Here is a 26,088-nt window from a genome sequence, read left to right on the forward strand (position 1 = left end):
AAGATCTACGGCGAAGAACGTCAAGGCCACAAACTAAAGGTAACAGAAGGGCTCCGGGAGACAGAACCAACAGGATTGTACTTGAACCGACACAAATCAGCATAACTTGAAAATCTATGGCTGCTGAGTGCAAAAATAAGCCCAGAGAGCTTCTAGGGTCCAAATTCAAGGCTACCGCAAGAAGAAACCCATATATGATGAATTGGGCTCTATTATACAGTATGGTGTGGGTATGCACCTTCACTGTGAAATACGCTCACCAACCCCTTTTGGACCGTTAGGTTTCATTTGCCAAACCTTCACCTCAACCGTGGGTAGCTCTAGCTACAATTCATAGAAAAATATATAATTTTATTTATTTGTAGACACCACAGTGAAGAACATCCTCCAGAGTGTTCCGGAGGTGTTGAATTTACAAAGTATAGTAAAATACAGATTTCACTCGACTGCAAACAGGCATTGTCAAATTCAACAAATTTGACACAAATAATTTTTTGACCAAAAATTTGGGCAAGTTGTAATGCGGTTGGTTGGAGTCACTTGGTGCGACCAGATCCATTAGTGAGCCAGTCATGGGAACCAGCAAAGCCCTCAGAGATAGTTACCCCTACCGAAGAAACCGTCTTCAGACAGTTTCATGTACTGTAATCCTTATTCCAAATGATTCCTATGGTGTGGTCCTCATGCTGAAGGATGCTGTGGGTGCGATGGGGATTGACGGGGTCCTTTTTGTAGGTACTCCTCGGACTACGAAGGTGATGAGGGGTCCTGCACACAGTTTCCAATATCCTACTAGGTCCGCTACGGTCTGGTCGAAGTCTAGTTGCCTTTGGACTACCAGTCGTCCGGTGTCACAGTCACAACCAGATGTTTCTTCGGGCTCCAGTATTCCTTATGGGTGAATAAACTGCACTCATATGCCTCTCCCAGGTTCAGCAGATTGAAGTGCAACTTCTGACCATCTGGTCCTGTTCTCTGTTGCTGCACGAAGGTGAGGAGCGATGATCCAGGGATCTGGGCTACCACTTGCCCTTAGCAGGCGGCTTAAACTGTTGTGTCCCTGTGCTGCGAACAGGAGGTTAATCGATCACCCCTTGGAGTCTCTTGGCTTTGGCTAGTCGCTGGAGACCATTTCTCCCCGAGCAGGACACAGCAGGCACCATCCCTCTCCTTTGCTAGTTACCAGGTGCAGCAGGTGAAGTCCACATAGGTGCAGCCTCTCTTCGCCGGGAACTTGGAGCACCAGGGCAGCCCTTCTACAGTCCTCCTTCTAGTCTGAGTTCTGGGTGCCAGAGGTGCATTGTTTATGTACAGAAAATGCCCTCAGAGTAGGATACGGTTGGTAGCTAACGGGCTTCCAGGTTCCCTCCGTACTGATCAGCACTTCCTGGGATGTACCATTCTACCAACTCCCAAGATGGCATAACCCATTTCAGTGTCCAGAGCTCTCTAGCCCAACCCAAAGGTGTGGCTACCAACATGTCCCTGGAAACCCGTTTTGTCAACTGTCTTCTCCTTCCCTGTCCCAAATGCCTGCTTGTCTACTGAAACAATAGAGCAGCCTCTCTCCCAAGTGTTCCCCATTTGCCTTTCAAAGGCGACTTCACCTCTGAAGTTGCCTTTTGGGCTAATGCCCAGGTGGCTTCTTGCCTAGTGGAGGTAACACCTCCTCTAGTGGCAGACCTCTATTGTTATCCCCTCTGGGAGTCGTTACCAAGTCTTCCCAGGAAAGTAGAAAGCTGTCTGCAGGACAGATCCTGAGTACAACAGTAAATGGGCACTGGAAACCTTGAGCATCTAAAGTGGCAACTTGTAAAGTTGCACTTTACCCACCAGAGACATTATATTTGATTTGACCATAAATCCGATTTAATGCACAGATTCTTTTGATACCTTACAGTACCAACTTTAGTAGTTCCATTTGGTTAGTGGGGCTGAGGTGTCAGTTGTAACTCTGTACTTGCTGATGGGGCTACTAGCCATTCCACAGGAAATAAAAACTACAATTTAGGGTTTATACTACTGGAACATGTAAAATACACTTTACCCACCAGAGACATTATATTTGATTTAACCATAAATAGGATTTAAAGCACAGATTATTTTGATACCTTACTGTGCCAACTTCAGTAGTCCCATTTGGTTAGTGGGGCTGAGGTGTCAGCTTGTAACTCTATACTAGCTGATGGGGCTACTAGCCATTCCACAGAGGAAAAAAACCTACAATTTAGGGTTTTTACTACTGGAGCATGTAAAATACATGTTCCAGTTTTTAACATACAACAACCCTGCCTTAGGGCTCGTTAGACCTACCTTAGGGGTGACTTGCATAGATTAAAAAGGAAGTTTTGGGCTTTTCCATTACCTTAAATGGCAAAGTTGAGTTACCACTCAGGGTGGCATAACATGTTCTGCAGTCCCTGGGGGACACTCTAACTTACATGCCCTGGGTACCCCTGGCACCATATACTAGGGACTTAACAAGTAAGTTAGGCTACGTCAATTGGGGACAAGAAAATTAAACATGCACCATTTAAGGGTCGGAGCACATTCACTGAGTCCTGTTTAGCAGGGCTCAGGGCATTTCAGAATCATTACACCAGTACCTCATAGTCACGATTGGGACGCAAAGTGGGGGTAAACCTGCAAAAAGCTTGTTTACTTACAGTCTCAAAGCCTGCTTCTCCTCTGAAAGCTGATCAAGAGCATGGGAGGAAAAACTGTAGCAATTTGAACCCACCAAGTAGATGATAGAATAATGCACACATTTAACATGTTTTCCTTGTGGTCATGGAATTCAGTCTGCCACAGGAGAATGTTACACCTTTAAATGGAATACAGGTCTGCCTTTTACACTCAGAGGTCTACATTTTATAAATCCGTGAACAGTACATTTCTCCATCATGAGACTTTCATTGCTTTCAATTAAAAAACAATTCTAGCATTTGCTCTTTCTTGGATTCACATGACTTTGAATTATTCCTCATCAGACTGGATCCTCATTTGTAGCCTGGTGCTCGGAGTAATTCTAAAACATGTGACTCAACAGAAGATACCACAGATAGAGAAGAGTAAATAAAGGAAAATATATGTTTTTGGTTTTTGCAGCCTGTAAATACATATGCTCTGCATACTCTTACCACATAGTGATGTGTTTGGACATTTGTAGCCTATTTTTTTTTTTTGAAGTCGTCTTTCGCGTCATAGGGGCTTGGTGACTTCTCTTATCGTGAATGCACATGGGCACCAACTCCACAGTTAGATTGTTTGTTGCCACCATCGGTTTCAGACTTGTATCAGCTTTGCTCCCTGTCCCAACGAGTTTAATGTTTCCTGTTGCAGCCCCGAGCCTGTTGTCTTCCTTCCCATCACTGAAAATATTTTCATTGCGCACCCTCAGCCTAGCATATCTCATGTTACTACAAGAGGAGGTTCAGGAGTTCTTACTCAAGAGATCCATAGAGCTAGTGCACCTTTCACACTAGGGCAAAGGCATCTCCCTAAAATTCCTCATTCCTAGCAATTATGGCTCCCTCAGACCAATCTTCGACCTCTGGCATCTGAGCAGTTACATCCTGTCAAAGCATTTTTACATAGCCCCCCTAAAGGACGTCATCCCCCTGCTGCAACAAGGTGACCTCATGGCTGGATTAAACCTGAGGGACACCTACTTTCCCAATTCATCCGGCTCATCGGTTCATCCATATGTCATACTCAGGGAAGCTTGTAGGTACACTACATGCACTGCTATGTTGCTAACTGGTAGTATTTTGTCCACTCCTGTACTCCAAACCACAGCAACCCTCTTATGTCTGTAGTACAAGTCCTTATTTGTTACCTTCTAAATTTACAAAAGTTGGAGTTATCCTGCACACCAATTTGGCTACACCTTGTTTGTATTGCTTCTTATATGCAGAACAGGGAATACTCCTCTTCAAAATACCTGTAATTAAGGCTTAAATGAAAGACCTTAAACATGTCATTTCACCTAGGATACCCCCAGCCCCAGAATGGAATCTCAATATTGTCCTCAACAGATTTATGGGACTGCCTTTTGAGTCTCTGCATTCATAGCCCCATAAAGGTCATGCCATTTGTAATGCAGAGATCACCAGGTGAGTTGTTTAATGCATCCAACATACTTCAAGTCAACACCCATTCCAGGTTCAGTATTCCCAGCCACAGATGAGGCCGAATCACAGAAGTACACTGGCTCAGTGCTCTTACCATGGATCAACCTCAATAAGGACATCAACAACTGGATCAAGGACTGCGTGGACTCCGTCTCACCCATCATACCCAACAAGCGTAGTAGGTCATACAAGCAGGCCAGCTAGTACACAGAAGACCTTCTAAACACCAAACAACACTGTAAACATCTAGAAAGGAAATGGCGAGCCAACCACAACACCACTGATGGAACTACCTACAAGGCTGCACTCCATCGCTATCACCAGCAAATAAGAGGCACCAAGAAAAAAGCACTAATGGACCATATTGAAGGAAGGTACAACAGGTGCAAGGAGATGTTCTCGATCGTTAAGGAGTTCACCTCACCCTCAACCACTGTCGCCAACATCACTGCTTTCCAACAAATCTGTTACAACCCACCCAATTTCTTTCACACCAAAATCGCAAACATCTACAGCAATTTCGCACACCAACCCAAAACCAGAGCACTCGTTGCTAACCTACCCACCACCAACCAAGATGGCCACCTGACTGAATGGACAACCCTCACTAGAAACAACACAGCGGCAGTCATGCGGGCCATCCACAAAGGATCCATGCCCCCACCACATCTACGACCTGGGAACATCACCAATCCGCACAACCTGACCCACATAATCAACACGTCCTTCATGTCTGCCACTTTCCTGGATGAATGGAAACCTGCAGAGAACAATGCCCTGCTTAAGAAACCCACAGCTGACCTGAATCAACTGAGCAACTTCCAACCTATCTTGCTTCTTCCCTGTCCAGCCAAAGTGATTGAGAAGGTCAACAAGCAACTCACAAACCATCTCAAACTTCACCATCTTCTAGATAACACTCAGTCAGGAGTGAGAAATAACCACAGCTCCAAATCAGCACTCATCATGGCCACCAGTGCCATTCAAATCATCCTAGACCGAGGAGAAACAGCATCCCTCATCAGGCTCAACCTCTCTGCAGCCTTCGGCAACCTCCTATAATGCCCTCATAAGAAGACTCCACATAGTTGGCATAGAAGGATCCACTTCCAAATGGATATGTTCTTTCCTCACGGGAATAACCCATAGGGTCAGGATGTCACCCTTCACATCAGAAATCAAGATATTGATATGCGGAGTTCCACAGGGATCATCCCTCAGCCACACCCTTTTCAACATACACATCACACCACTCGCCTACATCATCTGATCACAAGACCTCACCTCAATCTCCTACACTGGTGACATCCAACTCATCCTCTCCCTGACAGACCAAACAACACCTCCAGAACCAACTTCACCAACTGCATGACAATAGATGCGAACCAACTGCCTGCAGCTCAACTCCTGCAAAACTGAAGTACTGGTCTTCGGCAACAAGACCTCCCAATGCGACTCCACCTGGTGGCTGTCGGTTACAACCAACACCCACAGACCACACAAGAAATCTAGGGATCATCCTAGATGACAAGCTCAACATGGCGGCTCAAGTCAATGCAGTGTGCACCTCCTGCTTACACATCTTACACATGCTGTGAAATGTTTTCAAATTGTTGTCTCAGAACACTAGGCAGACCATCACGCAAGCACTCCTCACCAACAGGCCTAACTACAGTAATACTCTACACCGGAATCTCCAGGCTCCTCCTACACAGACACCAGACCCTCAAGAACACCAGTACAGCAAGACTCTACTCGACCTTCCACAGAGCACCCACATTACACCACACCTCAACAGGACAGCTCAAGTCGAAGCATTGTGCACCTCCTGCTTCAACATCTTTCACATGCTGCGAGAAATCTTCAGATGGTTGCCTCAGAACACCAGCGGACCATCACGCAAACACTCATCACCAGCAGGCTGGACTACGACAACACACTACACCGGAATCTCCAAGCTCTTCCTACACAGACTCCAGACCATCCATAACACCGCTGGAAGACTCTCACTCGACCTTGCACACTGCACACACATTGCACCACACCTCAGGAAGCTTCACTGGTTTCCTGTTCAAAAGCGCAGCCAATTCAAACTTCTCATGCACACATACAAAGTCCTACACAACACAGTACCAGAATACCCGAACAGGTGAATACACTTTCACTACCCATCAGGCACCTACACTCTGCCTCACTCTCATTTGCACACATTCCCTGCATCTGCAAAAGCAGCAAAACTGGAGGTCGTTCATTCTTCTACATCACACCCAAGACATGGAACGACCTTCCTCAAAACATCAGAGCCTCCTCCTCACTTCTTGTGTTCTGCAAGAAGTTGAAGACTGGACTGTTTCATATAAGCACTCTGGGGACCCAAGCCTAATCACCTGTCAAAGTGCCTGGATACCCTCTCGGGTGATGAGTGTGCTATACCAATCAATATAACTTAACAATAAAGCTAAGAAGACCCTTCTTAACCCACCCTCGACCACTTCCCCCAGGCAAACAGTGCATCACTATGGATTTTCTTATTAACATACCACTAGCAGGCATTTGTAAAGCTGCCATATGGTCCACTCCACACACATTCACAAAGCATTATTGTGTGGAGATTCCTGCAAGGCAGCAGGCTAGATTTAGTCAAACTGTCCACAGGACTCTGTTTCAAACCTATCCACCATCCAATGGCTAGCCATTGCTTGCTTTAAAGTGAATGTAGAGCATGTGTATCTACATCAACAAATGCTATGAATAGGATTATATTACTTACCCTGTGACTATCTGTTTGGCATATGTAGTGCTGTACATTCACAAGCGCCCACCTTCCTTCATAAAAACCCAGTGTTTGCTATAGATTGCTTTTACCTTTCACATCCCTCTCTTTCTACATGCCCGCTCACTATTCCATCATACTAACTACTCCATACCTACTCTCACCTGATGTGTGACAAACAATCTGAAACTTGAGTCAGTGCCCATGTGCATTCACAACCAGGTGAGCAGGCACAGAGACCTTGTGACGTGAAAGACTTCTTTGAATCAAAAACAAAATTGCAAACAAACAGAACACTAGATGGCAGGAGTATGCAGAGAATGTGAATCTGCAGCACTACATGGTACAAACAGATGCTTGCAGGATAAGTTACCTAATCCTTCCTGTCCCCTTTACCACACGCAGCACGGAACTGCACCAGACATACTTTACCTGATGTGCACCTTTCTTAGGACAACTTTAACAGTTTTCCATGGAGCAATTCCAGTAAGGGTCTGAAAGTTTGGAAGTGATATCTCTGTGTAATCTTTGATTCAGCTGATGAAGTGATTTCTTTCTTTTTCTTTGAAGCTCAAATCCATTCAATAAGGATGAACTGACTGCAATTTTGAAGTTTGGTGCTGCAGATCTTTTCAAAGAGCCTGAAGGAGAGGAATCTGAGCCTCAGGTAAAATGTTATTTAATACATAACATGAAAACCTTTCTCCTCTTCCCTGGTTATGCATGCTGTAATATCTAAGTCCCCTCAAATGTTTCACAAATATGCACAAAGTATAGTTGGTGGTCCACTAAGGGCAGAAGAGGGGGATACCCTCAGGTAATGTTTGTGTATTTTATTTATCAAGCTGCTGAAAACAAGGTGAACTGCAAACCAAAGCTCCATCCTGGAGCTGGTTGCAAACTTTGTGTTTTGCCTACGAAATAACAAATACATTGTTTAAATCAAAAATCTTAATTGTAATTATGTATATCAAAATGCCATACATTCAATCAATCAAATTTCTTAAGCGCGCTACTCACTTGGTAGGGTTTCAAGGCGCTGGGAGGAAGGCAGGGGGTGTGGGTGTTACTGCTCAAAGAGCCATGTTTTGAGGTACTTTCTGAAAGTTAGGAGGTCCTAGGTCTTGCGTAGGTTGGTGGGGAGGGAGTTCCAGGTTTTGGCAGCGAGGTGGGAGAAGGATCTGCCGCCGGAGGTGGTGCGTTGGATGCGGGGGACTGTTGCGAGGGAGGTGGAGCGGAGCTGGCGGGTCGAGATATGGAAGTTGATTCGTTCGTTGAGGTAGGCCGGTCCGGTGTCATGGAGGGCTTTGCGAGCGTGGATTAGGATTTTGAAGATGATTCTTTTGTTGATGGGCAGCCAGTGTAGGGATCTGAGGTGGTCGGAGATGTGCTCGTGGCGAGGGAGGTTGAATGTGAGATGTGCGGCGGTGTTCTGGATGTGCTGGAGTTTTCTATGAAGCTTGGCTTTGGTGCCTGCATAGAGGGCATTGCTGTAGTCTAGTCTGCTGCTGATGAGGGCATGGGTGACCGTTCTTCTGGTTTCTATTGGGATCCACTTGAAGGTCTTGTGTAGCATGCGGAGGGTGTTGAAGCAGGAGGATGATATGGTGTTGATTTGCTGAGTCATGGAGAGAGATGAGTCAAGTATGATCCCGAGATTGGGTGCGTGGTTGGTGGGTGTTGGGGATGGTCCTAGGGTGGCAGGCCACCAAGAGTCGTTACATACTGTCTTGTTGGGTCCGAAGATGATGATCTCGGTTTTTCCTTTGTTCAATTTGAGGTGGCTTGCTGTCATCCAGCTAGCGATGGTGAGGAGTCCGGCGTGTAGGTTGTTCTTGGCGGTAGATGGGTTCCTCGTGAGGGAGAGGATGAGCTGGGTGACGTCGAAATGAAGTTGAGGCCGTCTGGGCGGACAATGCTGGCGAGCGGAGCCATGTAGATAATGAAGAGGGTGGGGCTGAGTGAGGATCCTTGGGGGCCCTACAAATGGTCTTGGTGGCTTTAGACCAGAATGGGGGGAGGCGAACTCTTTGGGTTCTTTCGGAGAAGAAAGAGGTGAGCCAGTACAGGGCTTTGTGGCGAATTCCGGCATCGAAGAGCCGTGTGCGAAGGGTTTGGTGGCATACGGTGTTGAATGCTGCAGAGAGGTCTAGAAGGATGAGGGTCGTCTGTGCAGGCGATGAGGGCGGTCTTGGTGCTGTGGTTTTTGCGGAATCCAGACTGGGAGATGTTGAGTATGTTGTTGTCCTTCAGGAAGCGGGACAGTTGTTTGTTTACCATCTTCTCTATGACCTTCGGGGGGAAGGGGAGTAGAGAGATAGGTCGGTAGTTTGTGAGGTCTCCGGGGTCTGCTTTGGGTTTTTTGAGCAGGGCTTTGACTTTGGCATGTTTCCAAATATCTGGGAAGGTTGCGGTCTCAAATGAACTGTTGATGATGGCCCGAAGCTGGGGAGTGATGATTTGGCTAGCCTTGTTGAAGATGTGGTGGGGGCAAGGGTCTGTTGGAGAGCCTGAGTGGATGGAGCTCATGGTTTTGCTGGTTTCTTCATCGTTGGTGGGGGTCCAGGTGTTCAGCATGTTGGTGCGGCAGGGTGCTGTGGTGTTGGCTGCGTCGGTGGTGGTGGGTGGCGATGATATGAAGCTTTCGTGTATGTCTGTGATCTTGTGGTGGAAGTAGCTGGAGAGGGAGTTGCAGAGGTCTTGAGAGTGCGGAGGGTCGATGGCGCAGGATTTGGGTGTGGTGAGTTATTGAATGATGGTGAAAAGTTCCTTGCTATTGTGTGCATTGTTGTCTATGCGTTCTTTGTAGAAGGATCGTTTGGTGGCCTGGATGAGCTGGTGGTGTTTGCGCATGGCTGATTTGAGGGAGGAGAAGTTGCTTACTGATGGTTCTTGGCGCCAGGCTTTCTCAATTTTCTGTCATTCTCGTTTGGAAGTCTGAAGTTCTCTGGTGAACCAGGGAGCTGCGTTGTTGGTGCGGGTGTTGTTGTTTTTTTTGAGTGGGACGAGGGAGTTAGCACATATGTTGAGCCATCGTGTGAGATTGAGGGCGGCGGCTTTGAGGTCATTGGTAATGGGTGGTGGAGCTTGGGTGAGGTTGGAGATCAGTTATTCCTTGGAGATCTTGTTCCACTTGCGGTAAGGGATAGGATGTTGTTGGTGGGGGGGTGGTGGGTTTCAGGAAGGAGAAGTGGACGCAGTGGTGGTCAGTCCAATGGAGTTCCGTGGTGTGAGTGAAGGCGATGTGGCTGCTGCAGGAGAAAATGGTGTCAAGCGTGTGACCGGCTGAGTGGGTGGGTGAGGTGATCAGTTGCTTGAGGCCGAGGTTTGCGAGGTTGTCCAGTAGGGCAGTGGAGTTGCAGTCGTTAGTGCTCTCCAGGTGGAAGTTTAAGTCACCGAGGAGTAGGTAGTCCGCGGAGGCGAGGGTGTAGGAGCTGATAGCGTCGGCAATGGTGTCACAGAATGGGGGACGGGGTCCTGGTGGTCTGTAGATGAGGGTTCCTCTCAGTGTGGTGTTGGCGTTGATGTGTATCTGAAAGTGTAGGTGCTCTGCGGCGTCCAGGATGTCGTTGGTGTTGGTGGAAATCCTGATGGAATTTCTGTGTATTATTGCGATTCCTCCTCCTGGTTTGTTGATACGGTCTCTCCGGGTGATTATGTATCCCTCCGGGATGGCTATGGCGATGTCGGGTTCCGATGAGGGGTTCATCCATGTTTCAGTGAGGAAGGCGATGTCGGGAGAGGTTGTCGTGAGTAGGTCCCAAAGCTCGATGGCGTGCTTGTGGACGGAGCGGGTGTTGAGGAGGATGCAGCTGAGGTGATTGGGGTGTTTGATGTTGTTGTGGTGCTTGTTGGTGTGAGTGCAGGAGAAGTGGCATGAGTAACATGTGAAAGGTCCGTGGGTGTGTCTGGGGTCGGCCTGGTGCAGGCAGTGTGCCGGCTGGGGTTGAGAGCAAGGAGCTCTGTGGAGGAGTAGAGGCGCTTGGGGACGCAAGAGGTGGTTGGACCAGGGGGATGGGCGCTGGGCGCGGACGGGGGCAGACAGGCTTGCCTCTGGGCGTGCCTCCGGCACGCCAGCGGCTGCCATTAAGAAGGGGAGGTGGGATGGAGGAGCAGCTGGGATGCGGGAGGCGGAAGGGAGTGGCCAATGGCGGTGCAAGGGGGCGGGGACGCAGCAGCAGGGACAAGGGAAAACATCAAGAGCTGGAAAGCGCAAATCAGGCAAAAAACGGGCAAAAAAGCAGAGCAGGCACAGCAATGGGCACAGAAAAAGCACAGCAGTACGAGGAAAAACAGAGTGCAAAAAACAGAATACAAAGTACAGTAAATGCAAGATACGCCTTCCACTAGGCACCAGGGATGAGGCGCAGGCGGGTGCCTGCCGGTGGTGGAGGGACTCGAACTCTGCACTACAGCAAGGGCGGGGTCTGGGTCACGGAGGCAGGTCGGTGGAGCTGTCTGCCGTGTCAAGTGTACACCTGGCCTTAAGGCAAGTTACATTGTTATGATATTCATATTTTTAGTTGGGTGACTGTGGATTTTAAAGCATATTTTGCCACACACAGTTTTTTCTAAATATACTTCTTGTCAAGTTACCCGTAATAACTAGACGGTTGTATCCAAGTTTATTCTAAGTAACTTAATAATGTAAGTTAAACCCCATTTACAACTTTGGCCCTCATTCTGACCTTGGCGGTCGGCGGAGAGGCGGCGGTCGGACCGCGAACAGACCGGCGGTATTAAAAATGGCATTCTGACGGCGGCGGTCACCGCTGCGACCGACCGCCACTTCCCCACTCCGACAGCCACGGCGGTCATGACCGACGGGCTGGAGTCTGCGCACTCCGGTCCGGCGGTCGACCCAAGACCGCCAACGCTATCATGACCCTGCTTACCGCCGCGGTTTCTTGCGTTCGGGAACCGCCATGCGAACCATGGCGGTAGGCACTATCGGGGCCAGGGAATTCCTTCCCTGGCACTGATAGGGGTCTCCCCCACCCCCCACTGCCCCCCGAGTCCTCCCCCCACACCCTCCACCCCCCTGCCACCCCCCAGAGGTGGTACGAACCCCCTCCCCACCCCCACCCCGACATGCACATACATGCACCCTGACATGCACACACCCCCAACATGCACATATACACACCCCCTACACACACACATACACAACGGGGACACATACCCGCACACATACATGCCGACATGCGCACCCGCCGAACTACACACATTGCCCATAGGCACAGCAGCACTCCCCGCCCGCATGCACGCACTCACACACCCCCTCTACACACTCCCACGCACACCCCCATGCACGCACACATCACACAACACCCCCCCACCCCCTCCCCTCACGGACGATCAACTTACCTTGTGCGTTGGTCCTCCGGGAGGCGACGGGAGCCATAGGGACGTGACCGCCAACAGAAGACCGCCAACAGAAGACCGCCACACAGAAATGTGGGTCGTAATTCTGGGGGCGGTGTTCTGCTGGCGTGGCGGTGGAGGTTGACCAGTCTCCACTTTCCCGCCGACCGCCAGTGTGGCTGCTGGCGGTATTCCGGCGGAACGCTCCCAGCGGTCGGAATACGCGCAGCGGCATACCGCCGCGGTCGGCGGTCTTTACCGCGGCGGTAACTCGGCGGTCTTGCGAAAAGACCGCCAAGGTCAGAATGAGGGCCTTTGTGTTTGACAGTGGCCATTTTATCCCTACCACACAATCAATGACTTGCCATCGTTTCATGTTGACCCATTCATAAGAAATACTTTATCAGCTTTCCAGATAATCTAACACCAATGACAGGGTCTGAGGTCAAGTCCCACTATCAATTGTATAGAAACATGTGCTGCCCAGTGGATGTGGCACAAGTGGTCATAAATAAACAACAGCCTGGATGACCCACTATTATTATCCAGTATCCATACAGTGACACATCATTGTAAGTGCTAATGCCCCATGGTAAATGTGGTTCCTCCAGTCTAGGCACTGGAGATGATAAATGGATGGTGAGATTCTTTTCTACCTACCGATTCCTGAACTTCATATGGGAACATTAATTTTGATCAAATGAGTGCACGTTGTCTTCTGAATCTAGTGTACATTTAGCTACCAAACCCGACAGATAGACTTTACTTTTTATATTTTTCTTAGGAGGGTGAAGCAGGCACCTCCTTGAAGATGTGTTTGATATACATTGAAGAGCGGAACAGAATTTAGGGATGTGCCCAGTGTCCAATGCCGTGAATATTGGACACTACAGTGCAGTGCAGTCTGTGGTTAGTTGTTAGGCAAAGAGAATATATTTGACACGTTACCCACATGATATAGTTCCCTGTCCAATATATTAAGCAGTTGCTATATTTGATGACTACTGCACTTAAGAGACATTGGCTACGGAATGAAATGTGTTGATGATCTTGACTCAAGATAAACAATAGTATTCATTTTTTTTGTTTTTTGTTTTTTGCATTTGCACTGTACGTTTGCACTGGGTTGCACAGTGGTGAGACATAAGCATTAAAAGTACTAGAATAGCAAAATAGTTTGCTTTCAGACAACACATGTAAAATAAACATGTTCTTAACAGTCCTCGTCTGTGTCTCATTGGGATCTGCCCTTAGAAGTGTTGTTTTCACGTTAAATCTACTCCACCGGAGACTCTCCAGTAAATTGTTGTCATCTGTTCCGTTAAATACAAAATAAAACTACACAGATACAACTACAATTTAAGAAGGGGCTAGAGCTTTTTTTTTATTGCTGGATTAATAAGAATTTACGAGCCTAAAATGTAAACTACGACATTAAAAATCAGGCCTCCTCAACAGTCACTTATTTTTATTGCTTTTCCATATTTTCTGTTAGCTAAAGTAGCATGAATGTTTCTTCTGCTACACTCTACATTCCATTACCCAATCCTCTGGAGTCATTTCAGTCAATGTATAAGTTCCATACTCAGTTCATCAGCATTATCGTTAAGGCAAGTCCTATGACCTAATAGCCATTTGAGACGAAGGATAAATTATTTTACTCCAAAGCTTATTAGGAGACAACAGACTTGTTCAAGAACGATGCAAGCGTGGCTTTTTAGGTTGCCTTACAAAACTAGAGGCAGTCTCCTTTGAAGCGTGTGCATTGATTAATTTGGTGTACTCCTTTTGGTTCCATTGCTGAGTTTCCTTTTATAATTCTAATGTTTTCCCCACTCCTTGATGCTAACAGGAATTGGACATTGATGAGATTCTTCGTCTTGCCGAAACAAGAGAAAATGAACCCTCTTCAAGTGCAACGGATGAGCTGTTATCGCAGTTCAAGGTAATGCACAAAAGACGATTTTGTTATCTGACAGTCTTACGACAAATTTATGGTAATAGATGGCTGTCCTCTTGAAAGTGGTATCTCAGGTCATAAAATGTTCATCTGCCTATGAACCGTAGGGTATGGTCTCTGAGGTCTGAAAGTTTTTTTTGCAAGTCGATGAACAACTGACTACATATGATTAGATGTGGATGGACGAAAACGCCCATTTAAGTAGAAGATGTAATCTAGAGACTAACTTATCGATCTTGGAATGCTTTTCTTTGTCTTTTGTGGTAATGCTAAACCTCTTGCTATTGTGAAACCCTTGGACATTTTCCAGCTTTTGACCGCTGCGTGAAACATCTTATGGCTTTCTTTATCTATATGTAAATACAAACATACTTCCCCTTCTACTAAAGATAACTTTTTGTGTGTGAGAGTATTGTTATTGTTTGTCTGGGCTCATTTTTGAAAACTGTATCACTGCTTTAGGTGGCAAATTTTGCTACAATGGAAGATGAGCCAGAACTGGAAGATAGTCCCAGTAAGGAGTGGGATGATATAATTCCTGAGGATCAGCGGAAGAAACTAGAAGATGAAGAACGTCAAAAAGAATTAGAGGAAATCTACATGCTTCCTCGAATCAGAAGTTTAAATAAGAAGGTATGAATGCAAATGATTTGCAGACATTCATTCATAAAACTTTGTAGAAGCTTTTGCAATTAAGTTTCAGTGGGCTTTTGAAAATGCTTCACACTTTGTATGGGTGAACAAAAACTGTCAGCTTATTTTTTATTTTTCTCTTCATTTCAAACCTTGTTAATTAATAACTTTGTAAACTGCAGAAACATAATGGTGTTGCTGTCAAGGTTTGGTAAGCCACCAAGATAGAATTCTAGCTTCTTAAAATGGTTTCTGAAACAGTGATGTTTGAATTGTGAATCCTTTGTCATGAAGGCAAGCCTTGATAGTGAAAGTTCATTTAATTCGTACCGAGGCTAATGCTGTAACAGAGTTAAAAGATAATACATATTTATAATATGCTGGATTTTTTTAATTGGAGTAGCTTACAACACCGTCTCACCTCATTTGTGAGGTTTCAAGAAGGGAGAGTGTGAAAGGTTAGAAATGATTGATATTTATGGTAAGTCACAGTTTGCTGACTCTGACAGGTGGCCTATAGATGGGGCAGAGGAAGACTTCCTAAGTTCAAACTGGTTTGATGGCTTAATATTCTGTAAAGAAGAAATGGAACTCTACTCTGAATCGCTGCCTCATGCCTCCAGAACCCGAGATATTTAGAAACCCCTCAAGTCTTACTTCCTGAATCACCCAATGAATGCTACCCTTAAAGAATAGGCCTAGCATAAAGAATGGCCTGTATTTCCTATGAGACTTTTTTGTCATGCCCACTACAATTACTACATAATCTTTATGCGTGAGCAGCAGAACACACAATGTTAATTGGACTATAAACCAGGCACAAACGTGGCTTTCCTACCTAAGATCAAAGATTTGATGACGTACATCTAAGACCCTAACTGGATCCTGATATATGTATGAACTCAGTTTTATGCTAGTAAATGTAGTCATGCCTTTGAAATGTAATTGTACCCAATGCTATTGTCTTGGGAAACCAAACTGAAATTTAAATAAACTTTAAAGAAAAAGGTCCATTGCAAATCAGAGCACAAGCATTAGGCAACATAAAGAATCATTTTGCAAAGACAAAAGCGTTGGAAATAAATTAAATGCCAATTTTGAGCAGATGTTTAGATGTGAAAAATAGAATGAGCAGGACGAAAAAAACAGTATATTGAAATGTGAGAAGTGTATGTTAATCTTTGGACCTGGGAGTATCAGTAGCAAAATGATCCTGTTGTATATGTAACCTCAAAATAAATAACCATTAGCATGACAATCAGCTCTTCACTACATGCTTTAAAAAACTTTATCTCATCTAGACCTGTTTTGAAGTATAGGTAGTTGTAAAGGCAGGATGTGCCTAAAAATTACAGGCACATTGAATAAGGATGGGATCCCTGAAATAAAACTCATTATCGTTTTCAGAGAAGGTGGATAATCTTAGATAGTTGTCTCTCCTTTCAGAGTTACAATAATGTTGTCACCATTGCAGTGTTTACGGTTATTTTATCCCAGATCCCAGGAGCAATACTGGATAGTAACGGATTTCCTGTTTTTCTTCTTTTTTCACTTTCTGTCCTATCTAGCAATATCATGGGTCTGGTGTGGCAGTGTCCACCAGGATGGTTTATTTTATTGCCAGTAGGGAGCAGTGCAAGCTCTGGTTGCCTCGAATGTGATGCAGCCAATCTTGTAGAGGATGATTTCTTGAACAGGTAGTCAGTATAGCTCCATTATTGGTTAGAAGGTCAAACTTACAAAGGCCTTTGAGACATGCTGCAGTGTGGAAGTTGCCCTTCTGTGAAACTAGTGTGGTGTCATCAGTGATACAGAACAGAAGGTTTCCTCCAGTCACGAGGGCGATACTAAGGTCTGCACCATTGTTCTCAAGTCAGTTTTTGAAAGAACAAGTTTCACATAGTTTAGGAATATTAGTTGGCACAGTGCTCTCTTGTTTTTTTGGCGACTGGGTCTGTGAAAGAGTAATTGATACAAAGGGTTAATTCAGGTAATTTTGCAGTTATTGGAGGATGACTCCATCCAACTTTAATTGGGAGTGCCAACCTTGGTTTGAATGTGTGGCTCTTACAACTGATAAACGGGAGGAAGTTTCTCTTTGATTTCAGGTGAAGTTCTGAACATCTTCTGAATGAGTATTCATCAGGCTTTGAGTTGATTAAAGTTGTGAGTGGTGGGCACCTTTAGGTAGCAGTTGATGCCATCAGCATATTGATGGGATATGATGATCTCAATGTGTTCTATTTGGAGGTTAAAGATGATGGGGTTCAATACAGAACCCGCAATATTTAAAGTGGACTGGTAGTTTGTGGGATATTGAGGGTGATGGTGTTTGGTGATGTGGGAGGTGGACCATTGCAGGACCATGCCCCGGAAGCTGTTTCAGTTGAGTTAGTCATTTCTTAGTGATTGACCATGTCAAACACCACAGAAAGATCAAGTAGGTTTAGGCTGCAAAGGTCTTTTTTATTGGCAGTCACAAGGGCATTATTGATTTTCTAAAGGTTTGTGGATTCTGTGCCACAGCATTGTACGAAGGAGGGTTGGTAGCCATGTAAGTTCCTCATCCTGCCCACCTGGCGGTTATGACTCTTTTCTTGATGATATTTCTAATGACCGAAAAAGGGGAGAGTGTGTAGTAGATGGTGAGGTTGTCTGTGTTGACAGTGACCTTAACTAGGGATATGTGATTTGTATTGAAGTGACTTGGGAAAGTTTCATGGATGATGGAGACATTGACTGGGTTGTGGATGAGGGTGAAGACATCTCCGAGAACAATTTCCCTATTGTAAAAGGATGGGAATGCGTTTAAGGTGGTGGTGCCCTTGCAGGAGTTGTGAATGTGATAATATTTATAGAGCATGCAAATGCCTACTCAGGTGTTTTGGCATTACCCAGAGATGGGGAGCACTAAACACAGGGGCAGGGGAGAGCACTAACCCCTGAAAAGCTATCTTTTCAATGCTTTCCGAAACTGCAGCAACAAAGGAATCTTCTGAGCAGTAATAGGGAGTTCATTTCATTACAAAAATTGCTTGCCCCTAAAATCGGTCTGCTTGACTCTTTGGGATAGTGAGTAGCTAGAACATAAGTATTTTTTCCTCAAATAATGAGGACCTGTGTGATGTACAGCTTTAACAACATGACAAAGAGATTCATCACAATTCTTACTCCAGTATTGCCACTTTAATAGATTCACATGCTTGAATCCTTCCCCGCCATCGAGATGGGGAGCCCCTGGTACATCAAAACAGCTATACATACAGGCTACTGCAATTAAAAAAGGCCTAAGGCTTTCACTTTAGTAGCCCATTCTTATCATTATGAGCAAAAAGGACCAAAGCAAGGCCCAGCCAATCAGGCTTCCCCTCCCTCTAGAACCCTCCTGAGAGGAGCTCCCCTCCCTCAGATTTTCTACCTCATGTCGTGCTAGGGAGTCTCCATTAAGCTCTGCTCAGTCAACACGTCAGAGAAGTTCATTTTTGCTATTTTTCCTCAGAAAAAGGATTTCCTACAACAAGTAAGGTGTCTTCTTCTTACTTTAATTAAGGGAACTCTATTTTGAAGAGAATTCACCATGTCCGATAAAGAGAAGAAAAGCATTTTCAGAGCTTGAAAGACATGTGGGAAGAAAAGGCTCCACTTTGAGGACCCACACAAGGACTGTATTTATTGCCTCTACCCTGACCATGTAGCCGAAGACTGCAAAGTTTGCAGGACCTTTTCTAACAAAACCCTCAAAGACAGGGAGAGTAGGCTACTAAGTTGGCTCCAGGTCTTATCCACTGTCTGGTTCTGACAGTGAGGAATCTACACCTTCCTCCAGAAAACTGCAGAAAAGAGGCAGATCTCCTCAACCACACTCAGAAGATCTTCCAAAAAAGGCTCACAAGAAGACCAAACGGGTGTCCTCTAAAGCTGGAAGTCCTTCCAGTTCTCCTCACAGGAGTTCTGTTTCTTCTAAAAGGCACTCTAAAGAAAGATCTGTCTCCTCAGAGAGCAGCAAAAGAGCCTTTTCTGAGCCTCCAATGGCACCTCCTGTGTTGAAACATGTCTTTAAGAGGCCATCCGAAAAATCTACGCCGGTGACACCGTTGACGACATCGTCGACGAGAGCACCGTTGACGGCGCTGTCTGAAGGTGTCTGTACAGATTTGTCATTGATTGCTACAACTTCTACAGTCTCTACGGCATTGTCCTCCTTATCGACGATCGTGTCGGCGACGTCCTCGTCGATGGCGTTCATGGTTGCCTCGCTTCTCCTTTACGATGCTGCAGCCTGGTGAGACCGTTGAAATTGGCTCTGCCATCGTCGTTTTCCTCGTCGACGAGAATTTCTCCTGCGATGTGTCCGTCGACGACGCCGTCGGTGATACCAACGAGTGTGCCAGCTACGTCCCCGGCAACAATGCCATCCGTGTTTCTGTCGACTATGCCGTCTACGATACCGTCAACAAGGGTTAAAGCACATAAGAAGTCTGCTTTCCTTTCACCATTGGTGACATCTCCAAGTAGGGTTTCAGCCTTGATACCTACGCATTTACTGGAACAAGAGGACTCAGATGATGAGGGACTTTTCGGGGTTGCTCATAGCCCATCAGAACTATACGTCAAGTGCCAGGATCTAGAGGAAGACACCCATCATGATTTGCACTCTTACTACCCGCAGGCACACCAGTATCCTTAAAAGGAGCAGATGGTTTCTTTGCCAGGATCACTCATAGCTGATCTGCAACTCATGTTGGATGACTACAGAAGGCGGTTTCCACAAGCTGGCTTGGAAGTTCAGCAGCCTTCTGTTGCGTCCTCTGTGCCTTCTACTCCGGTCCATCCAGTAATCCAACCATCTCATGTACCGCCACAGATACCAATTTCCATGCCTACGCAGGATTTGTCCTCTTCTGATGATGATGATGACAGAGAGGAGGGAGGGATGCAATAACAGAATGGGATGACTATCAAATTCCTACTCCGTCCTCGCCCTCTCCGGTTCCTGTAGATTCCCCTCCTGGTGACATCGGTGGTTTCCACAACCTACTTGGAAGAGCTGCTAAAAGGTTTGAGTTGCCCATGCACACGAAGCAGATAGACTGTTTTTTGTATGATTTTAAGGAGCCATTTCAGAAGAGTGTTAAATCTATGACGATTGTGGACTATATCTCAAACGAGGGCATTAAAGTTATGAAGAACCCGGCCGCAGTCACCCCGGTTCTACCTCGCCTTGACAAAAAGTATAAGGCGTCTGAAGACTCTCCGGCCTGCCTCACAGGCCATCCCAGACCCGACTCAGTTATTGCTCAGGTGGTACAATGCAGATCTAGGAACCCTTCAGCACCAATCTCTGCCACACCGGACAAGGAGGGTAGGAGATTAGACAATATAGGAAAACGCTTTTCCTTAATGGTTTAGCTTTTTATGAGGGCTTCTAACTCTCTGGCTATCATAGGCAGATATGATAGGAAGCTATGGGCTGACATTGCGCCCTATTTGGATCAACTGCCTGAAGACTCTAAATTAGAAACCAGGAAAGTCTTGCAGGAAGGGAAGAGATCTTCTGCAGAAATCATAGACTGTGCTATGGACATCGCCACCACGGCTTTCCGTCAGATGGCAGGTTCTGCAGTTCCCAGAAGGCAGGGTTGGCTTCGAGCGACTTCGTTTAGACCTGAGGTCCAAAACGAAATCCTTGACCTCCCTTTTGATGGTGAAGCCCTTTTCAGGAAGCACATTGATGATGCGCTTCAGTCAATCAAGACAGACACTGACACTGACACTGACACGGCCAGGTCCCTTGGCACCCTGCAGTTTAAAAGACAGCCTTTCCGAGGAGCTAGAGGCCGAGGCTACTCATTGTATAGACCAGGTTTTCAGCAGTATAGATACCTTTCTGTCTCTGCAGCATCCCATTCCTTTTGTTCTCGGTTCCAACAGAGAATGCCTCTGCAGGCAGCTTATTCGAGAGCTTTCCAGAGAGGAAAGTCCGGAAGACAACCAAAAGATACAGGACGTAGACAATGACTTGCTATTGTCTCCGGTCACAAACCTTCCTTTGGGCTCAAGACTAGGGGGAAGGATTTCCCTCTACTTCCACAATTGGCAGAAGATAACATCATACCAATGGGTCCTAAATCTCATCCAGTTTGGCCATACCATGGAGTTCTTACACTACCCTTCAAGAAGCCTCCCCTTCCTCGAAAGGTGAAGCACTTGCATCTGCTCAAGCAGGAGGTCGAGTCCATGCTTCTCAAGGGAGCTATAGAAAGGGTTCCACATCAGGAGTGAGGAAAGGGTTACTACTCATGATTCTTCTTAGTCCGAAAGAAGCAGAAAAGTTGGCGGTCAATTCTAGACCTCAGGGATCTCAACTCTTATCTCAAAAAACAATCATTCCGTATGATCACCCTATCAGACATTCTGTCCCTTCTGAATTCGGGGGATTTCATGGCCACCATCGATTTCAAGGACCCATATTTCCATATCCCTATTCATCCCTCCCACAGAAGGTATCTCAGATTTGCAGTAGCCGGAGACCATTTCCAGTTCAAAGTCTTGCCCTTCGGCCTGAAATCGGCCCCCAGGATCTTCACCAAGTGCTTGTCTCCAGTGGCAGCTTTCGTCAGAAGACAGAACCATCAAGTCTTCCCGTATCTGGACGATTGGCTGGTCAAAGCCAGATCCAGATCTCAGGTGCAGAAGTCCACGAGGGCTTGTATCGAGCTGTTCACGAGCCTGGGCCTAACGGTCAATCGCAAAAAGTCAGTATTCCAGCCCTTAAAGAGAAGAACTTTTCTTGGGGCAGTACTGGACACTTCCAACAACAATGGAGCCCCTACAGAGGACAGACATAGAAAGCTCATCTCCCTCGCGAAGCGTTTACAAAAAAGAAAGTACGTTTCAGTTAGCCTCTTCAAGTCCCTGGGATGATGTCCTCCTGCATTCCTCTGGTTTAAGAATGAGACCCCTACTGGAGTAGTTAGATCTTCAATGGACACAATCCATGGGGTCTTTTGATGATATGATCAGGATAACAAAGCCCATGATACCCTCTCTAGCTTGGTGGACTCAGGAGTCTCACTTAGCGAAGGGGCTTTCTTTTCTTGCCCAACAAGCACCTTGGTTGTAAACTACAGACGCTTCTCTCGAGGGATTGGGTGGTTTCCTCCAGCACCTACAAGTCAGAGGCAAGTGGAAGCCACATCAGAAAGTCTTTCACATCAATTACCTCGAATTGAAGGCTGTTCGTCTAGTGCATTGCGCTTTTCTCCCAAAAATAAGAGGTTCCTCAGTTCTCATCCGGACGGGCAACACAACGACAATGCATTATATCAACAAGCAGGAAGGAACCAGGTCTCTGCTCTTATCGAGAGAATCTCAGCGCATTTAGGAATGGTCTGTCAGCCACAAAGCAAACCTTCGAGCCGAACATGTCCCAGGCGTACAGAACATCATTGCGGATTCCCTGAGCAGATCACGTTCGTCCAGCCACGAACGGGAATTGGACCAAGGAGTCTTGAATCAAGTCTTCGCCCGATGGAGGAAACCGAGTCTGTATTTCTTCGCCACCCCGCAGAATGCGAAATGCCATTTGTTCGCAAGTCGGGATCCACATCGGGGCTCTTGGGGGAATGTGTTTTCCATGGCATGGTCAGGAATTTATGCCTACGCTTTTCCTCCCATTCCCCTGATTCCAAGAGTTCTGGCGAAGATCAAGATCGAACGCTGCAAGCTCCTTCTGATTGCTCCGGTATGACCTCGTCAGTTTTGGTATACAGAACTCCTTCACCTCTCGCAGAGCCACAGCATCCCTCTACCAGTTATGCCCTCCCTGCTTACGATGAACGAGGGCCAAGTTCTCCACCCGGATCCGGCTTCACTTCACTTGACAGCCTGGCTCCTGAACACCATGAGTTTGCACATCTAGATGCAGCTTTGGATTGCAGAGCCATCCTTGCCAGAGCTGTAGCTGAGAGTACCAACAAATGTTATCGTCTAAAGTGGAAGAGATTTTGCTCTTGGTGTGCTCAGGTTCAAGTGCATCCCTTTTTTTCATTACCGCAGCAGATACTACCTTATCTTCTACTCCTGGCCAGATCGGGTTTGGGTTTTTCTTCGATTAAGGTCCACCTGGCAGCGATTTCCCGTTATAGGCGTGCGGAGAACGTGCTACCTCTGTGGTCAGCGAGAGTCATAAAACTGTTTCTAAAGGGTCTATTCAGGTCCTTTCCTCCGGTACGGCCTCCACCTCCATCATGGCACCTTAATTTGGTCTTATCTCAATTAATGAAACCACCGTTTGAGCCAATCCACAAGGCGGATATAAAGTTCCTATCCTGGAAAGTCTCTCTTCTGCTCGCTCTCGCCTCAGCTAGAAGAGTAAGCAAAATACAGGCTTCCACTATCCAGGACCCTTTTTTTACAATTCAAAAGGGATAGAGTAATTTTGCGAACAAATCCAAAATTCATACCTAAGGTCCCATCCGATTTTCATATAAACCAACCGGTGATACTGATAAACATACTTTCCTAATCCATCGACGCCAGCAGAGAAGGCTTTACATTCTTTGGATTTTCAGAGGTGCCTGAAGTTTTACCTGGACAGAACTAAACAGTTTAGGCAATCTAACCAACTTTTCGTGGATTTCAGTGCTCCGTGTAAGGGACGAGCATTATCTAAACAAGGAATTGCGAGGTGGATAGCCTCTGCTATTAACTATTGTCATACAGCGGCAGGTAAACCTTTGCAGAATCCAGCGCATTCACATTCTACAAGAAAAATGGCTGCATCCGTGGCACTTTTTGCAGGAGTGCCCATTCAGGACATCTGCAGGCCATCCACGTGGAAGTCTGTGCATACTTTCGCAAGGCATTACTGTTTGGAGGAAACTCAGCAAGGTGATATGGCGGTGGTACAAACGGTGTTGCAACATCTTTTCCAGTAACGGTGAGCTGTTGTAAGTTCTTTATTCCTTTTTTCCCACCAGCCCAGTTTAATTTGCCCACATTGCATAGGTTTGTTTCTTCCTTTATGCCTCTCATATTCATTGTTTTACCTGTTTAGGGTAACGATCTATCATCGTATTTAATGTTTACCTAATATGCTATTCTTTCCTACGTAATCTTTTCTTTAAAGATTTTGCTGATATATGTATGTTCCAAGGTGTATAGATATAGTTATATATATGTATGCATGTATCAATAAATATACATACGGATTAATGCTATACAGTATGCTTCATTACTGCTTGCTATTCTGATTCAAGTATGTAAATCTTTGAAAGTTCCAATACTGGAGTAAGAAAATAAGTTACTTACCTGTAACTGTAGTTCTCCAGTATTGGAATCTTTCATAGATTCACATGCAACCGTCCCTCCTCCCCTGGGGAGCTCACCTTTTCCTGTCTTCTTCAGATACTCTTACACCTGTGCTTGAGAAAATCTGAGGGAAGGGAGCTCCTCTCTAGAGGGTTCTAGAGGGAGGGTAAGCCTGATTGGCTGGGCCTTGCTTTGGTCCTTTATGCTCATAATGATAAGGATGGGCTACTAAAGTGAAAGCCTTAGGCCTTTTTTCATTGCAGTAGCCTGTATGTATAGCTGTTTTGATGTACCGGGGGCTCCCCATCTCGACGACGGGGAAGAATTCAAGCATGTGACTCTATGAAAGATTCCAATACTGGAGAACTACAGTTACAGGTAAGTAACTTAGGGCCAGATGTAGCAAAGTGTTTGCGCCTCGCAAACGGCGAAAATCGCCGTTTGCGAGGCGCAAAAGCCACTTTGCCATTCAGAAATGCATTTTGCGAGTCGGCTCCGACTCGCAAAATGCATTTCCGACTCGCAAATAGGAAGGGGTGTTCCCTTCCTATTTGCGACTCGCAGTGGGATGCAATTCCAATGGAGTCGCAGTTACCATCCACTTCAAGTGGATGGTAACCCACTCGCAAATTGGAAGGGGTCCCCATGGGACCCCTTCCAGTTTGTGACTGGACCCCAAATAATTTTTTCAGGGCAGGGAGTGGTCCAAGGGACCACTCCCTGCCCTGAAAAAAAACCAAAACTAAAGGTTTCGGTTTTTTTGAAGTGCAGCTCGTTTTCCTGTTAGGAAAACGGGCTACACTTCAAAAAAAAAAAACTGCTTTATTGAAAAGCAGGTCGCTAACATGGAGGCCTGCTGGCGTCAGCAGGCCTCCATGTTAGCGAGTGCCTATACTCGCAATGGGGCCGCAATTTGCGACCCACCTCATGAATATTCATGAGGTGGGCCATTGCGACCCCATTGCGAGTCGCAGTCGGTGTCTGAGACACCGTACTGCATAGCAATTTGCGACTTGCAAATTGCGAGTCGCAGGGACTCGCAATTTGCAAGTCGCAAATTGCCGACTTGCTACATCTGGCCCTTATTTTCTTCTTGCAGATAAGTACAGTTACAAGTTTTTTATCAAGGTTATATATCAAATGCATTTTGTTTAGGTTTTGCATATAAAACAGTTTATAAGTAAGTAACACTTTTCAATTTCAAAAATAGACAGTGCAGTTTCTCATAGGAAGCAATACACTCCGGGGGGGGGGGACTAACACAGTTTACAGGTAAGTACTCGACTTACGATTCCAGTCTTCAGGGGTTAGGATGTCCACAGGTTAAGGTTCAAGGCCAGGGTGCTGCGGGTACAGGGGTACCTTTGGCATTGGGAATCTTCATTGCATCCTGTTGTAGTCAGGGGGGTCCTCCTGGATTTCGGGTCAACTCTGGGTGGACTCGAGGTTTGAATCCCCGGGGGACCTTCCCTGGACTAGTGGGCCACCTGGACTTGGGTTGTGGACGTTGGGTGCAGAGTGGGCAGGGCTTGCTGATTCAGGGCAATTCTGGAGTCCTTCTTGGATGTTTCTTGTGGACATGGCTGCTGTCCTCTGTAGTTCTTGGTCTTCTGGTGGGCAGGCAGTCCTCTGAGGGTTTGTAGAGGTTACTCGTCCTGCAGAATGCGTTGCCTTTCTGTAGCAGAGGTCTTAAAGCTGCACACAGGCCGGTAGGGCTGGGGCCAAGTAAGTTGTCATTTGGAGTCTTCACTGCTGGGGTCAGCTCTTTGCTCCTTCTTCTTGAGGTCGCCAAAAATCTGAAGAGCAAGTGTAGGAAGTTGGCTCTGTATGTGCTATTTCAAAGTAAGGAATAGCATGCACAGAGTCCAAGGGTTCTCCTTAGAGGTAAAATAGTGGTAAAAATAGATAATACT

General features: G+C 46.2%; 1 protein-coding gene across 2 annotated transcripts in view; it reads left to right on the forward strand.

The window, feature by feature from the left end:
- CHD2 (chromodomain helicase DNA binding protein 2) overlaps positions 1–26,088 on the forward strand; it is a 1,519,436-nt gene that overhangs the window by 852,572 nt on the left and 640,776 nt on the right. For both annotated transcript variants that reach the window (XM_069222751.1, XM_069222752.1), the window contains 3 exons: positions 7,477–7,573; positions 14,123–14,215; positions 14,693–14,863. In XM_069222751.1, coding sequence (XP_069078852.1) covers positions 7,477–7,573; positions 14,123–14,215; positions 14,693–14,863 — 361 coding nt within the window. The remainder of the gene's footprint in view (positions 1–7,476; positions 7,574–14,122; positions 14,216–14,692; positions 14,864–26,088) is intronic.

Source organism: Pleurodeles waltl, chromosome 3_1 (genome assembly GCF_031143425.1).
Source record: "Pleurodeles waltl isolate 20211129_DDA chromosome 3_1, aPleWal1.hap1.20221129, whole genome shotgun sequence".
Lineage (NCBI taxonomy): Eukaryota > Metazoa > Chordata > Amphibia > Caudata > Salamandridae > Pleurodeles > Pleurodeles waltl.